General features: G+C 37.6%; 1 protein-coding gene across 3 annotated transcripts in view; it reads right to left on the reverse strand.

The window, feature by feature from the left end:
- Window positions 1-1,766: 1,766 nt before the first annotated feature.
- LOC150109797 (uncharacterized) overlaps window positions 1,767-18,129 on the reverse strand; it is a 128,436-nt gene continuing 112,073 nt past the window's right edge. For all 3 annotated transcript variants that reach the window (XM_090411852.1, XM_090411937.1, XM_090412021.1), the window contains exon 4: window positions 1,767-2,237. In XM_090411852.1, the coding sequence (XP_090267978.1) occupies window positions 1,950-2,237 (288 nt within the window). In that variant the 3' untranslated portion in view covers window positions 1,767-1,949. The remainder of the gene's footprint in view (window positions 2,238-18,129) is intronic.

The raw sequence follows: 18,129 nt of genomic DNA on the forward strand, positions 1-18,129 counted from the left end.
GTGAGCAAGAGGTGTTTGGGGAGTTGAGTAAACTAGATGTAAATAAGGCTGTGGGACTTGATAATATATCACCGCGTATTCTGAAGGAATGTGCCAGAGAGTTGACACCTGCCTTGACATATTTTTTTAATACGAGTCTTGCACTTGGTCAAGTCCTTAAAGAGTGGAAGGAGGGCAAGATTGTGCCACTTCATAAAGGAGGTGATCGAACTCAAGCATCAAACTATAGGCCTATCTGTGTGTCAGGTGTTGTGGTTAAGTTGTTGGAGAAGCTTGTGAGAACTAGGATCCAGAGTTGGGTTGACAACAATGGTATAATCTTTGATGGACAGCATGGATTTGCTAAAGGGAGGTCGTGTTTTAGTAATCTACTTACTTATTACAATAAAGTGACTGCTTCCTTGGACAGAGGAGAAGGATACACAGTAATATACTTGGATTTCGCAAAAGCTTTTGATAGAGTGCCTCATGATAAGTTGACAGTCAAACTAGAGCAGATGGGGTTGGATATTAGATTAGTGCATTGGATTGGAGACTGGCTATCTGATAGGTATCAACAAGTTGTGTATGGGGGTGCAATATCCAGGAAAAGGAAAGTCACTAGTGGAGTGCCTCAGGGATCTGTTTTAGGGCCATTACTATTTAACTTGTATATTAATGATATTGGCGAAGATTTGGATGGAGATATTCAGTTGTTTGCAGATGATGCAAAGTTGGGACGAACCATAAAGAGTAGTGAAGATGTTGTGGCCTTGCAAGAAGACTTGAATAAATTGAGTGATTGGGCAAGCAAATGGGGATGTGAGTTCAATGTTGCAAAATGTAAGGTTTTAAAATTTGGAAAACAAAGATGGGATGCAGAATTTATGCTTGGTGAAAATATATTGTTGGAAGTAGAGGAAATAAGAGATCTGGGAGTGATAGTGGATAAGGATCTAAAATTTAGGGGTCACATTGCCAAAATTGTGAAGACAACACAAAGACTTCTGGGAATGATGAGGAGGACACTGACATGTAGAAGTAGGGAGATTCTTGTTCCATTGTATAAGGCTTTGATTAGGCCACACATGGACTATTGTGCCCAGATTTGGTCACCTGGTTTTCAGAAGGATGAAGAGATGTTGGAAAGGGTCCAAAGGCGACTGACTAAGGTAGTTTCTGACCTCTGGAATGTCGAGTATGAGGAAAGATTGAAAAGATGTAATTTGCAGAGACTAGTGGAGAGAAGGAAGAGGGGAGATATGATAGAGACCTACAAGTTGGTAAGGGGTTGCTATAGGATCAATGGTGGAGAAGTTCTACAGCGAATAGTGGGAGATCAGGGGAGAACCAGAGGTCATCCCTGGAAACTGTATAAAGAGGGTGTGAGTAGGGGAGTGAGAGGCAGGTTTTTTTCGTGCAGAGTTGTGAATGATTGGAATGCCTTGCCTGAGAGTGTGGTGTCTGCAGGGAGTTTGAATGTGTTTAAGACCCGGTATGATGAGATGTGTGTGAGATAAAAGGACCTCCTAGATGAGTCTTTGACTACATGAGGTCTTGTTTAATAATAATAATAATATAATAATAATAATAATACAAGCATCTTTAATTTATAGTATAACCAAGTGAAAAAACTTTCAACATTGCATAGCCGTGTCCCCCCCCCTCTACCTTTTAAATTTATGCAATATTCACTAATAGCACAGCACCCTTCTCTATCTTTTATGACATAGTTGTTGTCAAATCAATAGCCTCAAGATGTTTCAGAAATCTATAAAAGAGACCAGTTCAGTTTCATAATTAGGATTATATTTTAAAATAAAACTCAACAGAAATACTTTAGATTTTAAGAACAGACAAAATAATATAATAGCCGCCTGCAAAAATGCTGTGCTGGTTGATATTACAGGTTCTTTTTGATTCCTTACCAACAGTTTCAACATGACATTTTATAAATCGGATTTCATTAGCTACTGAGGACAGATATTCGTGAACAGAATATTTCCAGTTATAAAAGTCTGAACACTCTGATTTACAGATGATAAATTTACACTGTGGCTTGTAGGTTGTGAGAGAACAGGAAATTTGTTTTTGTTTATGCAAAGTTCATCTGTTTGGGTACTTTTATTTACCCTTTCAACTTCTAATGCAACAGAAGATGTTGATGGATTTGATAAAGTCAACAGTGCTAACTCTGACCTCATCCGAGATACAATGATATCTGCAGTCTTACTTGAAATCACTTCTAAAAGTTTATCCTAATGAGGAAAAATAGCTCTAGTTAATTTTGCATGCAATAACCAACTATATGACAATAAAAAATCATGCAAGTATTATAAATCAAATTATTATAATCATTATCACCTGAATTAGTCAAGATTCTTACCAGTTATACCTTTCATTATATTCACTATGATTACAGAAACATAACATTTACACTGAAAATGATTATGCAAATATGATATTGAAAATCCATTAAATAATACTGAAGAGACATAACATTTACACTGAAAATGATTATGCAAATATGATTGAAACTCCATTAAATAATACCGAATAAGTCCTTGGTAATATAGAGATTAGTATCACCACCTGTCATCCCCGGTCGAATCGAACCCCGGTCACGAGCGAGACCGGGGTTCGATTCCCCACTGGGGAAGATTTTTTGCCAGCCTGGTTGGCTAAGTGATTAGCATATCTGCTCTCTAACTAAAAGGTTGGAGGTTCAAATCCCACCACGAGCATGGATGTTTGCAATTGTCTGTGAAAATATTGGCGGTGGTAGTGGGCAGTAGACGGTGCTGGTGCAGATGATGGTAGTTGTGGTTCGCTGTAGTTGGTGGGTTGAGTGCTGAAGGTGGAGAGATGTGGAGGGGGTGCCCTCTCTCAATGAGTTTTTGGACTCCTTAGAGGTGTCACGTAATAATAATATTCAATAAGTGAATTTCTATATTTTTTTTTGTTATTATTTAGGTCCTCCATAGAGTTACAAGACTCTTCATGGGAGACCCATCTTGGACAAAAAAAGTTTATCATAAACTATGTTGTCTATGATGTTCTACCATATAAAAGACACCCCCCCCCCACAGGGTCAACCCAGTCCCAGTAACTAATTCTCCACAGTTGAAATGTCTCAGTCATATCACCTCTCCTTCTTCTAACTGACAAACTCTGCAGTCCATATGCACTCAGTTTATATTCATAACTAACACTGTAAAGTCCTCATACCATTTTTGTTATCTGCCTCTGTACTTTTTTTCAAGGGTACAGGGCAGAACAGATGGAACTGTACTTTCCCCTATACCCTTTCCAAAGGTACAAAGGTAGATGACAAATCCCTTCAAATTCCAGCGACCACATCAGAGCACAATAATCCAATCCAGATGTTGTCTGATCAGAGCTTTATACAACGAAATTACCACACTTCTATCTCTGATAGTCAGCATCGTTCTCAATGTCACAGTAATTTACTGCATTGCCTTCACCATCTTTGCATATGTCCCCTAAACTTGAAGTTTCTATCAATCATCACCCCCAAGATCCCTTGCTTCCTTTAGTACAGTTCCATCAACAGAATATGCAGTTTCCCATCGATGGATCCCAAACTTCAAGATACTTAGTTGAATTAAAATGACACTTCCATTCATATGTGCATCTGCCCAACTTATTCAAATCCTCCTGAAGGGCTACCACATTGGCACTATTACTGATACCCATCTTAGCTTCACATCATCTTCGAACAACTGAATATCCCCTGCCAATCCTCTGATGTAAAGGTTAAACAATACAGGTCCCAGTAATGAGCTTTGTTTAACCTCAATTGTGACCTTCTGCTTCCTTTATACCATTCCCTCATAAACAATGCTCTGATGTTTAAATTGATATGCTGTAACGTAAATATCATCTTATCATGTGGAACCATATCAAATAAATGCATTTATAAAATTAAAAAAGGCCACACATGCCTTCCTCTCATCAACAACTCTTGTTGTTTTATTATAAAAGGCAATCAGATTATTAAAACAAGAGGATCCCTTAACAAATCCATGCTGATCATCACAGATAACATTATCCTCATCTGCCCAATGCTATTATGATTTCTCACTAATTTCTCTAAAATTTTAATACCCAGAAGACATACAAACTGGTCTATAATTTGACCCATCCATTCTACCAATACCTTTATGCGATGACAACTGGTAGATAAAGAAGAATCATATACAGCAATATTCTTGGACTTTATAAGTGTTTGCTAGATTATCACATGATAAGTTAGTGTACATAGTATATTGGTTTGATGGATTGGTGATTGGCTCTCTGAACAATACTTGCAAGCTGCATATGCTGGAACAGTATCTCAAAAAAGAAGAGTAACCAGCTGCATTACCAGAGGTTCTGTTCTTTGGCTCTGGCTGTTTAACTTGTTTGTAAATGATATATTATGTGGATTGAATGGGATCTTCAGTTGTCTGCTGATGATGCAAAGTTGGGAATAGACAGTATATTGGTTTGATGGTATGGTGATTAGCTTGCTGAATGATAAAAGCAAGCTGAATATGATGGAGCAGTGTCTCAAAAAAGGAATGTAATGAGTTGTGTTCTCCAGTTGTGTTCACTGTTCTTGGGTCCTGGTGTTTAACTTGTTTCTAAATGATATATCATGTGGATTGACTGGGATCTTCAGTTGTTTACTGATGATACAAAAGTTGGGATAGAATTATAAGTAGCAGAGCTGATCTTACTTCCATATCAAGAAGAAATATAAGGCTGTGCACTATATTAACCCTTTCAGGACCAGAAGGACTTATGAAGTAATACAAAGTTTTTAGGTATTAAAATGACTTTATTAGATATCTATTTAACATAAAGCATCATTGATTATATGAAGAGCCAAAGGCTTCAATTCGATGACATGAACTTATTTAAATTAAGGGATATTACATCCCATATTGTTTCTTAGCTGAATAAGAAACTCAAAGAGTTTCATGCCAAATATAGAAACTATATGAAGTTTGGCGATTCCAAGAGTAAGCAAATACCTGGATAGTGCAACACCTGGCCCATTTGGTAGTGCAAACTGAGGCAACTCATAGTAAGGGTGGAGCAAACTCTGATCACTATTTTGGTATTTAGCCATAATGTGAACTTAGCTCCTAGGAGCTGTATTACTGTTCTACATTACGAGAGAAGGTCACTACCCAGACCGGTTTCAACCTTTATTGAGGTCTCATCAATTCTCATAGAAGGGATGCAAGTTCCGTTCGCTACAAACTTGGTATTAACTAGGTCTACCTACTCACTGATGAGACCTCAATAAAGGTTGAAACCGGTCTGGGTAGTGACCTTCTCTCATAATGTAGAACAGTAATACAGCTCCTAGGAGCTGTATTACTAAGTTCACATTATGGGTAAATACCAAAAATTGTGATCAGAGCTTGCTTCACCCTTACTATGAGTTGCCTCAGTTTGCACTACCAAATGGGTCAGGTGTTGCACTATCCAGGTATTTGCTTACGCTTGGAATCGCCGAACTTTATATAGTTTCTATATTCGACATGAAACTCTTTTGAGTTTCTTATTCGGCTAAGAAACAATATGGGATGTAATATCCATTAACTTAAATAAAACATCATCATTATGTAGGAAAAAATAGTAGGTTTTATAGAATTTCATGAGACACATGTCCCAATGGACGTAAAGGGCTGCAAATAAATTAAAATTACTAACATTTATGTATTGGCTTCAACTACATTCTACTAAACATAACAGCACATAAATCAACAAAAACAACAATGGACATAAAAAAGATAAAACACTATAATCTTAACTAAATAAAATGAGCAAATAAAGTCTTTTAGTTATGGTATTCAGCAAAGCAATTTCTGTCCTTTGTATACATTGGTGAATGTTACATGTAGTGCAAGTGTTATTAGTGCATTTTGAAACCCCATCTTATAAGTATATTTCTGATATACTGTTTTATAGTATTGTTCCCCTTGAATTTTATCATATGCTCGTCAATGGATAGTGTTTTGGTGTTATTCATCGCTTTTTGAAAAGAACTGTTCAGATGATCCATTACAGGCCTGATTTTATATGCTCTGTCATAGTTAGCGCTATTTATATCTGGTTGGTTTTCATTGTTGCAAAAGTGTAAGTTTTGCATATATTTTCAAACCTATTTCTAGGTATTACATTCGCAATGTAATGAACGCCCATATCTGGATCAATAGATCAGTAATCTCTCAATGATGGCAAAACATGATAACCCATCACCAAATTCATACTGAGATAGGCTTTCATTTCATCATCGACTGTGTATTGTGTTCCATTCTGCTCAGCGTACTGTATAGATTCAACTCTTATTCTTTTTTTCTAAATCTTCGAAGTCATTCGTCAATAACGAATCTTCATCTCTGTCTCTGCAAATCTGAACTCTTCTCTAAAGATATAATCAACATTGGGAAAGCTATTTCGTACGTATGTATTTTTTTCCATATGAATGTAGGGCCACTTACTTGCAGTCTATTTTCTGTTCAGGTTCGGTTCTGTTGCTGATAATTCCAACGTGTTTTGTGCTGGGTCTTCAATTTCAACCATAGAAATCCCTGCATCCACATCCTGTGTTATAAATACTGGTCTTCCTCATTGAGTTTTAGCACATCTTCAGCATTGCTATTTTCTGCTACTAAACACTGCAAAATTTCATTATTTTTCAGTTCAAACTGCTTACACCCTTTTCTCGACATGTCCGTAATGATAAAAGACAAATAAAATACAAAAGTGGAAAAAATAAATAAATAAAACCGATTACAACTATGAGTAATTTACTTGTAAAATGCACCCCTTTATGTCCACAGAGACAATGGTGTCCCTTTATGTTTTTACTAGTTTTTATGGAATATTATTTCAAAATTTTATTGAAAAATATAATAATACTATTATTTACTTACCATCAAATGAAAATATTACACTTGGACCATAAATATATAACAAACAATATTCTATGCAGACTTATGAAAGTTCTGAATGTGGTGTGCTCTGAACATACGATTTGCTACGAAACTTTTTTTTTTTTTGACAGGTGGCGCACTAACGTAGGGTTTCCAGTAATAAAATTATCAAAAATATGTTCCAGATTATGCATTTGCTGGAAAAAAATATTGACATAATTTTGGTTTATGTACACAATCAAAATTTTATGTTGTCATGAAAGGGTTAAGAGTGCTGTACTGCAATAAGTGGATGAGATTCAAGATTTGGAAGGATGGTTGACAGTAAACTGATGTTTACAGGACATACTGCAAGTGATGCAAAGACTGCATATCATAGTTACACTATGATTACAATTATTCTAATGTGTAAGGATAAGATGGTTGTGTCACTGTACAAAGCACTGGTTAAACCACACTTAGAGACTGAGACTGTTTGTGCTCAGATATGCTTACATGGTTTTCATTGTAATGTGGAAATAGCAGACAGGGTTCAGAGACAAGTTACTAAGAAAATATCAAGACACTGGAATGCTGGCTCCATAGCCAGCATTCCAGAGAGGTTGAAGGAATGTGGATTGCAGAGATGTAATATGACAGCGACTTTTTAAGTTAGTGAGGGGATTAGAAAAATAGTAGAAGGTGAGATGGGAAGAACCAGAGGCCATTCATAGAAGTATGCAAAAGTGTAGTCAAGAGGAGTAGATTTTTTATGTGGAGATTTGTGGATGAATGGAATGCATTACTGGAATATGTTCGTAATGCAGGGCATGTTAAGGATTTTATGATTCCTTATGATATTTATGCTGTCAGTTGGAAGAACCTCCCAAGATGAGCGTGCTAAGTCCATGAGGGGGGGGGGTAATAATAACATGTCAGATGTCTGTAAATAGAGGTGCCAGTATGCCATTTCATTGAATACATCTGAGAGAGAGAGATGTGCATATAAACACATACATTCCAATAGTTTTATCCTAGCTAATGTGATTGCACATGTAAAAGATTTGAAAGTTTGCTTCACTTGTTTGCTTTTGTATTCAAATATTCATTATTGTTCTTCAATGAACACTGGGAATATTTATTAAAGTAATTAATAATGTAGTATTGATTTATTAATCACATTAACAATAACAACAAAAAATGCAAATATAACCTGGGATCTAGGAAAAAAAAAAAGTTGGATTTGAAGAAGGTTCTGGGATGAATAAGAAGAAAAAGAAATGGCTCAAGGAAAGTATGGAGAAGTCACATCTAATAAGTGGAATCAGGAAACTTGTTATAGATACAGGAATGAGTTGTTTGTATACAAATGCTAGAAGTATAAGAAACAAGGCAAATGAAATGGTTGCATTGATTGAGTTTGTTTACCTAAAAATTGTTGGAATAAGTGAGACATGGTTGGATGAGGATGCCATCCTGACAGTAATAGAGATGGAAGGGAATGATATATTTCGTGAAGATAGAAAGGGTAAAAAGTGAGGTGGAGTGCTATAGATGATAGAAAAAGAGTTATGTCTATACAAGGTAGAATTGCAATCGGGAAATAGTTGCAGTGCTTTTGAGGCACTATGGTGTGAGATAGCAGTGAATAGAATGAAGTACTTAATCGGATTTTGTTATAGACTTGGTAATGTGGATGGTAGTGACCATGCAATATATAGTCAAATTATCCAAGAAAATAAGAAAATAGTGATAATTATGATTTGATTTATAGCAATACAGACTGAGATAATGAGAGCAATCGAAAGTAAACAAAATGAGTTTCTTGAGGGAATTACTCAGGCAGTATGTAACAAAGGGCACACGAGGATTGAGGGTCTTGATTTGATCATCTTATCAGAGGATGTTATTATACGAGGTGTCAAATCATCCTCCAGTTGGTGAGAGTGACCATGAAATGATTACCTGGGTGGTTGCCAATAATGTGAAGACTTCTGTGAGGAAAGGGTATATATGGAACTACAAGGCCAGTGTGATTATGAGAAGCTTAGGAGACAGTTTGCAGGTGTTGCATGGAATGAGAAGCTAGCTCGAAAAGAGATCAATGCTGCCTTGGTGATATTCAAGAACTATCTAGTAGAATCAATGTCTAAATGAATTTCAATGGTCAGAAGGTTAAGTAAGATAGATGTGAAATGGAAGAATGACGAGATTAAGTATGACACACAGAGGGGGAAAAAAAGCATGAGAAAATGGGATAAAAACAACTGCTGAGGAGGATATAGTTGAAATATTTAATAGGCAGTTCATAAAGGTCTTTCATTTGTGTGAATGTGACACTGGAGAGTTTCAGAGCAGTGGATGATGACCAGGAGAGACCGACTAAGTGAGCAAGTAGTATATATGGGAGAATTGGGCAAATTTTATGTTAATGAAACTGTAGGATTTGATGATATATCACCATGTATTTTGAAGGAATGTGCCATGAAGTTGACATATGCCTTGACATATTTGTTTAATATGAGTCTTTCACTGGATCAAATTCCAAAGGAATGGAAGGAAGTCAAGATTGTGTCGCTTCATAAGGGGGGATTGAAAGAACTCAAGCATCATATTATAGGATTATCAGTGTGTCAGTTGTAGTTAAAGTGTTGGAGAGGCTGGTGAGAACCAGGATCCATAATTTGGCTGACAACAGTAGCATTATCCTTCTTCTTCTCTTCCGTCTAAGATGGGTTGAGTCTTCCCTTGAGCAGCATCTTCCAGTCTTCTCTATACATTGCTGTTCGAAAAAGTTCCTTATATGTTCAGAAATATATACACGCTAGCACAAGAATAATGTTTAATTTGCCAAATATTTTGGTCTGAATATTACAGACCATCTTCAGTGGCTACGTAGGAATAGTTTTTAAAAAACAAAGTGGAATACGAACAATTGATCATTCATACATAGCGATATGACATCACGCGACTCGTTCTAAATATTAGAAGAGTAAACATTTTTAAAACATAATTAAAGATATTAATTCAAAAATTCATATAATGATCTTAAATAACATTAGACTGATAAAAAAAAAATTTAAAAAAATGAATGCGTTATCCTGATTAAACTTTCCCAAATTTTTGATATAGATATACAGTCGTTATGATTCAAGTTAGGACGTTGAAGTAAGGCCTCTACACTTTCTTTAAATAAACGTTCAAATTGATAGTGACATCTGTTTAGGAGGAGAGTCTTGGACCAAAGGATATTGTGGTTTGTTTCTAATCCATGCTGAGCTAATCCAGATTTCTCAGGTTTGTTATGTTGAATTGATGACTGATGCTGAATTCTTTTTTCTATGGAACAAAAAAAAAAAAAAAAAAAAAGGTGATAAACCTTTTGGCAACTCCCATAGGCACAGATGACTTGCTACTGCTTCTGCCTGGTATCTCCAGCTCTGGGCCTGGCTCCCACTGAAGAGACCTCAATAAAGGTCGAAACTAGTCTGGGTAGATGGCCAATCCCTTTAATGCATAACAGTATAATATCCACATAGGAAATGTGTTTTGCATTATGGGAGATACTGGGTTAGAAGTGCCTGGTAGCTTGCTCCACCTTTGCCACGAGTTGCCTTGGTGTTGCACTACTTACTGGATAAGATAGTACAACACTATATTTAGTCCTGAAGATATTTTCAGGCGCAAACTTTGTTTGCTCTCACTGGGATAAAGGATTAAACTATATCTATTATATGGAACATCCAGTTTGTCCAAAGTAAGAAAGATTACAATTACAAGGAACTTGATACATACCAGGTAGAAACAAGGTTGAGCGTTTATCTTTAGATGAAGGAAAATGGTTGGATAATTTGTTAATAGGTGTATAAGTGGCTGTCAGATCATATTTCTTTAAAATCCTTGAAATATGTTCTGAAATCCCAGAAATGTAAGGAATTGGAACTCTATGTATTGAATCTTGGTTGTTCTGTGTTGGTTTGTAAGAATCGAAAAGATGTTGTGTACTCTTTTCGGAGAAGCCATTTAGTTTCATGTGATGTTTGATAGTCGAAAGTTCCTTCTGTAATAAATGAGAAGTTGAACAGTTAGTTTTGGCTCGGAGTAAACATTTTGTGACTCCTGTTTTTTGACAAGGGTGCTGAGCAGATTCTTTGAGAATATAACGACCTGTGAAAGTTGGTTATCTGTAAACTGTTGTAAGAATACCAGAAGGTGAATGGATGAGAAGGACGTCTGAAAAGGATAATTTGTCGTCTTTTTCAATTTCCATGGTAAACTTTATACGAGGATGTAAGGAATTGATGCTGCTTAAAAAAGAAGGTAAGGAGTCTCTGTCGTGAGGCCATACAGCAAAGATGTCATCTATATATCTAACTCAAAAGGATGGTTGAGGGAATATAGATGAGAACAGGACTCCTTCTAGATGTTCTAAATAAAAGTTTGCAAGAGCAGGAGAGAGTTGACTTCCTATAGCTGTTCCTTCCACTTGGTTGTAAAATTTATTTTGACGAAATATCCAGAGTGCATTACGAAATCAAATAGTTTTATAATATCTTGTGGGAAGATATCAGCTAGTAATTCCAAAGTCTCTTTGAGAGGTACATTCATATATAAAGATTCTATATCAAAGGCAACCATAAGATCTGTAGGTTTATATACGAATGTACCTCTCAAAGAGACTTTGGAATTACTAGCTGATATTTTCCCACAAGATATTATAAAACTATTTGATTTCGTAATGCACTCTGGATATTTCGTCAAAATAAATTTTACAACCAAGTGGAAGGAACAGCTATAGGAATGTTTAATTTGGCAAATTAAACATTATTATTGTGCTAACATATATATTTCTAATCATTATGTCACACGTATCGTTAAAAAATCAAACCTTATATGTTCTGCATCCCGAAATGTTCTTTCTTAATTTGAGCCAGGTAAATCTTGATCTTTTTTTTTTTAGCTGGAAAAGTATTGATTAAGACGTTAGGAAGTCTGTCTGCATCCATGCATACAGTGTGGCCAAACCATCTCAGCTGTTGTTTTCTAAATTTTTCTATTATTATCTTTTTATACAATAATTCTTGTCTGACTGTGCTGTTTGTTTTCTTTTCTATCCCTTATTATCCTTATTGTCACCTTATTATAATAAGTAATTTAGATGGCTTCACTGGACAAAGGAGATGGATACACAGTATACTTAGATTTGGCAACAGCTTTTGACAGATTACTGCATGATAAGTTGACAGTCAAAGTAGAGCATTTGGAATTGGATAATAGACTAGTGTATTGTACTGGAGATTGGCTATCTGATAGGTATCAGCAAGTTGTGTATGGGGAAGCAATATCTATGAAGAAAGTCACTAACAGTGAGTCTGAGGGATCTATTTAAAGGCCATTGCTGTTTAACCTGTGTGTTAAGGATATTGGGGAAGATTTGAACGGGGATATTCAGTTGTTTGCAGATGATGCAAAGATGGGATGAACTATGACGAGTAGAGCAGACGTTATGGCCTTACAAGATGATTTGAATAGATTGAGTAAATGCAGATACCAATTCAATGTTGCAAAATGTAAGATTCTAAAATTTGGGAAACAAAGATGGGATGTAGAATTTACACCTGGTGGGAATATATTGTTGAAGGTAGAGAAAATACAAGATTTTAAGATTTTAGGGTTGATGGTGGATAAAGCTCTATAATTTAGAGGACACGTCAAAATTGTGAAGACAACACAGCGAATTCTGGGAATAAATTAAAGATGCCAAGAATTTATATTCTCGGTTTAATCCTTTATCCAAATGTAAGCAAACAAAGCTTAAGAGTGAAGTAACCTCGTGACTGGCGATGTTACATAAAGACTAATGACTTCACATTGCTTACCTTAGTATCCCACAATGCAAAGCACACATCTTTACGCACATGTATAATGTTGGTTGCAGACAACCTTTATTGAAGTTTATATTAAGTTAAAATAGATCTATGATAAATTATCCAAACTTGCAATCTGCCATGAGGCCAATACATATGATATCATGTATGATAGCGAACTAAATCACCTCACAGATATGAGGGTGGTCTGAAAAATTCTTGGCCTCGACCATAGATGACAACACTATCGGCACGATTTTTTTTTTTTTTTAATTTATACAGCTGTCATAAGCATCCATGTGAAATTGCAAGTCATTCTATCAAGTAGTTTGTTTTATACAGCTGCCTGAAGAAAAAGGGTTGTCCGTATCCCTTGAAATGGATAAAATTGAGTATTGTGCAGTTATAAAATTCTTTGTAAAAGAAGTTTTAAGGGCTAAAGAAATCAATTTGAAGTTCATAAAAGTTTATGGGCACTCTTCTCCTTCGACAAATAAGAAATGGACAGCCAAGTTTAAATGTGGCCATACCAGCCTTGAAGATGATCCACGTGAAGTACATCCAAAAAAGTGTAACACCAGAAATCATCGATCAAGTTGCACAATATAGTATTGGATGACCAGCGAGTCAAAGTGTGAGAAATTGTTGAGACTATAGGCATTTCAAAAGAATGTGTAGGATATATTTTGCATAAAGAACTGCAAATGAAAAAGCTTTGCACAAGTTGGGTGCTGTGCTTGCTCACAGCAGATCAAAAATGCACTCATATGAAAATCTCTGAACAGTGCTTAGAACGTTTTAACAAGAATAAAACTGATTTTGTGCATGATTTATTACTATGGATGAGACTTGGATTCACCATTACACACCAGAATTATTAATTAAGATAATTAATTATCTTGAAAAGGGTAAAACAATAACCAGGGAATATTATTCTGATCTTTTAACCAGACTAGACAAAAAAATTTGTGAGAAAAGACAAAGTTTGCAGAAGAAAAAAAAATCATCTTTCATCAGGACAATGCACCTGCCCCCAAAGGTGTTTTGGTAATGGAAAAATTAAGGGATCTGCACTATGAATTGTTGGAACATCCACCCTATTCCCCAGATTTGGCTCCCTCTCACTTCTATCTCTTCCCAAAACTAAAACTCTCCCTTACTGGTCAGTATTTTTCTTTGAATCAACAGGTGATTGCAGCTGTAGAGGGATATTTTACAGATCTTACTGAGAACCATTACAGGGACGGGATAATGACGTTGGAGCATCGCTGGAATAAATGTATTAGTCTTACGTGAGATTATGTTGAAAAATAAAAATAATTTTAAATTATAAATTCGTTTTTTAATTGTTAGGCTGAGAACTTTTCAGACCATCCTCGTAGTCTGTGAATGAAGACAAACCAACTGATGAATTTAAGGTGTAGAATAATGTTCACATCAACCAGTCAAAAATTATCAGCATCAGCAAGACATGATTGACAGGGAATAATGTAGTGGGATAGAATGTAAGGGTTATTGTATTTTCAGAGCAGACAGGGAAAACAGAGCATGAGGTAGGATATTATTAAAATGATAGCTGAAGACTTCAGCCAACAAAAATAGAAGATAAAAAGATGTTGAAAATTTTTCCACTTTTATACTATATATTAAAGATACTAAGAAATTATATACTTGGTTTAACCCCCCAACCGGCCATGACATCTATAGACGTGTAGCTAAATCTGGATACGATTCTGTAACACCCATTGAATAACATGGATAAGAGGTGCAACTTGGTCTTACTATTTCATCCAACTCGGCTGATGGGAGGTTAATCCTTTATCCAAGTGTAAGCAAACAAGTTTGCATCTGAACTATTTTCATAGTTTGCATTATGGGATACTAACACAAGTGATGTGAAATCTTAGCTTCTTTATACGAGTTGCCTTGTCCTGAAAATAGTACAGGCACAGACTTGTTTGCTTACACTTGGAGAAAGGATTAAGTCAAGTATATAATTTCTTGGCATCTTCAATTTATAGAAGATAAAAAAAAAGAATTGTAGATCTGAGACAGAAAGAGAGATGGTTCATTTGAGGCTAATTAGTGTGAGATAGAGGCCAATAAAAAATATATTGTTAGTTGCTGGTATAGACCATGGGGGTACAAAGGAAGATGTAGATGGCAGGCATTGGCAGATTAGGTAATGAGTGCAAGGCAAGAAATTATAACAGAAGACTTTAACTATGGTGAAATAGATTGGAAGAGGGAAAAGGGCGTATGGCAAGATGAAAATGGAATTTATATTACTAAGGGATAATTATTATTAGGAAAGAACTTGACATTGTCAGCATCCAGGAATGCATTAGCAGAGCTAATCTCAGGTGGTACGGTCACTTAAATAGAATGGGAGAGGAAAGATTAGCAAAACAAATGTTCTTTGCCAGGTTGGCAGGAAAACGACCCAGAGGAAGACCAAGATATAGGTGGATTGATACGGTACAAAGTGCCTTAGACCAGTGCTTCCCAAACTTCTGGATGTCAGGGCCCCCTTTGCAAAAATTAAAATATTTATGGGTGGGGCCAAACCATCCACATAACTAATCTGTTAACCAATGACTTAGCCTGACATCTGGTGAGGGAAAGAAAAAAAAAATGAAAATAACTATAATACATACATACATCATCAAGACCCACCTTGATGGTGGGTCTTGATGATGGGTTGTGGGGGCAACAGCTGCAAGAGGAACTTCCAGTGGTCACGATCCGCTGCCACCAAGCTCAGGTGTTCTGGTGGGATTCCCAAATGTGTCCACTCAAGGTTTTGGATATAATCTATCCAGCGAGTCCTTGGCCTTCCACATGGCCTCCCACCCTCTGGCTTGGCAAAGTGGGCCTTCTGAGGGAGCCTCTCTTGTGGCATTCTGACCAGGTGCCCGTACCAATGTAACTGTGATCTCTCTCTCTCTCAACACGGAGAAGCAGCGGTTGAGTATTGAGGGTTTCCCGAATTGCAGAGCTTCTGACTTTGTCGAGTCTTGTCATCCCCACAACCCCTCGAAGGAACCTCATTTCAGCTGCTTGGATTCGTGTCCGCATTCTTTCGGTCATTATCCAACTCATGACCATAGGTGAGGATGGGGACATAGACTGTATTGAAGACAGCCAGCTTTGCCTTCTGGCTTAACTCCCGCTTCAATACTACCAAATGGCCAAGTTCCCGCAATATTGAGCTTGCTAAGCCAATTCGAGTATCTAGCTCTACATCCTGCCATTTTCCATCATTCGTGAATACGAACCCAAGGTATTTAAACTTCTCCACCTGCCTCATTGGGACTCCACTTACATGGAGAGTGCACTGGGATGGTTGTCTTGAGACCACAAATGTTTCAGTTTTGGCCACACTGATCTTCATTCCGGCATCTGCACAAACAGCTACAAACCTATCCAGGTTCCGCTGGAGGTCATCTGTGGAAGAGCTAAGCAGAACTAGGTCATCTGCAAAAAGCAGATGTCCAATGCTACATCTTCCAATTCTGACACACTCACTGCCTCGGCTGTGCCTATCAATCCAGTCCATAAATATTATGAAAAGGAGGGGTGACAGAACACACCCTTGGCAGAGGCCAACAGAGACTGTGAAAGGTTCAGACTTTGCGATGTTTATCCTGACACAAAACTCTGGGCATTCATACAGGGACTTGATGGCAGCTAATAGTTGGCCATCCACTCCATATTCCTGTACTACTTGCCAAAGCTTATCTTGAGGAACCCGGTCATATGCCTTCTCCAAGTCCACAAAACATGTGTAGACATTCTTGGCATATTCCCAAGATTTCTCAGACTTGCCTTAAAGTGAAGATTTGGTCAGTTGTGCTTCTACCAGGACGAAAGCCATGTTCTTCCTGGAACTTTGACTAAACTATGCTCCTGCACCGTCTTTCCAAGCACTTAGCATACACTTTCCCAGGCAGGCTGAGCAGAGAGAGATGCCACGATAGTTACTGCAATCCTTCTGGTCTCCCTTCTTGAAGACTGGTATTATTATGCCTGTCTGCCATTGCTTTGGTGCTTGCCCAGATATCCAAGCAGCCTGACACACTCAAGTCAGCCAGAGAACACCGTCTCGATTTAAGGCTTTTAGCATTTCGAGCCAAATTTCATCATCACCAGCAGCCTTGCCGATTTTAGCATTTAGATTATTAGAGTATTCGAGGGGAATCTTTCCTATTTTGCTGTGTCATTTCGTCTTGTGCTAACAGGACATTTTCAAACACATGATCAGGCCATCAAAAACTGTTCATACCGCATCGTCTGTTGTGCGGGTTACCAAGGGATGCGTTCGGGTTTTAGGCAGAGGGACCCGTTCGAAAAATATGTTACAGTCTCCCTTAGACACCACCCTGCTAGAGTAACCTCCATTTTCTTTGCACTGTCCTTAGACACTTCCACAAATGGGTAGCAGGTGTTTAGGGGCAGCGCAAAGAAATGGTTCTGCAAGAGGATGGAAATGGCAACGACACCAGACTATGGCTTTAGGCAACTGGAACATCTTCTCTCTGACAGGGAAGGAGTTGGAACTGGTTGAGGAAGCCAAGTGCTATCATCTAGACTTAGTCGGGCTTTCTTCGACCAAGAGGAGAGGCTCTGGAACTGTTGACCTGGATAAGGGGTGGAAGCTTTACTACTCCTCTGGTGTGAGCCTGACAATGTCTGCTCAGGCAGGTGTGAGAATACTCACAAGCCCCCAGCTGTCAGACTGTGTTGCTGAGTGGATCCCATTGGTGGGGGGGGCTTGTGAGCAAAGAAATGTCATCTCCAAAACCATGATTTGGCTGTGGTGTAAGCCTATGCACCTAATCGAGTCAGAATTCTCTGCCTTCCTAGAGGAAGTGGATGCTGCTTTTGATAGAGTGGCAGACTGGAATCAGTCCTGCTAATGGGTGACTTCAATGCACATGTTGGAACAGATGACCAGACATGGAGGGGTGTGGTTGGGAGGAACGGCACCCCTGACCTTAACACAAATGGGTTGAAATTATTGGCCTTCTGCTGTACTAACAGCTTGTCCATAATGAATACCTTCTTCCAGCACCGAGAAGTCCATAAGTATACCTGGTACATGGATACACTAGAACAAAGGTCTCTGATTGAGTTCTTTATGGTCTCAGCAGACCTATTTTCCTCAGTGTTGAACGTTCGTGTGAGAAGAGGGGCAGAAATGTCAACTGATCACCACCTTGTCGTGTGCACTCTACGGCTTCAGAAACCAGATGCTACCATCAATGCTGGTGGGCCTAAGCAGCTATACCACGTGAAATGGGAAACATTGGAAAATGAGACTGTGAGGAAGAATTTTGCAGATGCCATTT

The sequence above is a fragment of the Typopeltis vanoorti genome, chromosome 1, assembly GCF_054136105.1.
Source record: "Typopeltis vanoorti isolate ZY-2024b chromosome 1, IOZ_Tvanoo_1.0, whole genome shotgun sequence".
In the NCBI taxonomy this organism is placed as follows: Eukaryota; Metazoa; Arthropoda; class Arachnida; order Uropygi; family Thelyphonidae; genus Typopeltis; species Typopeltis vanoorti.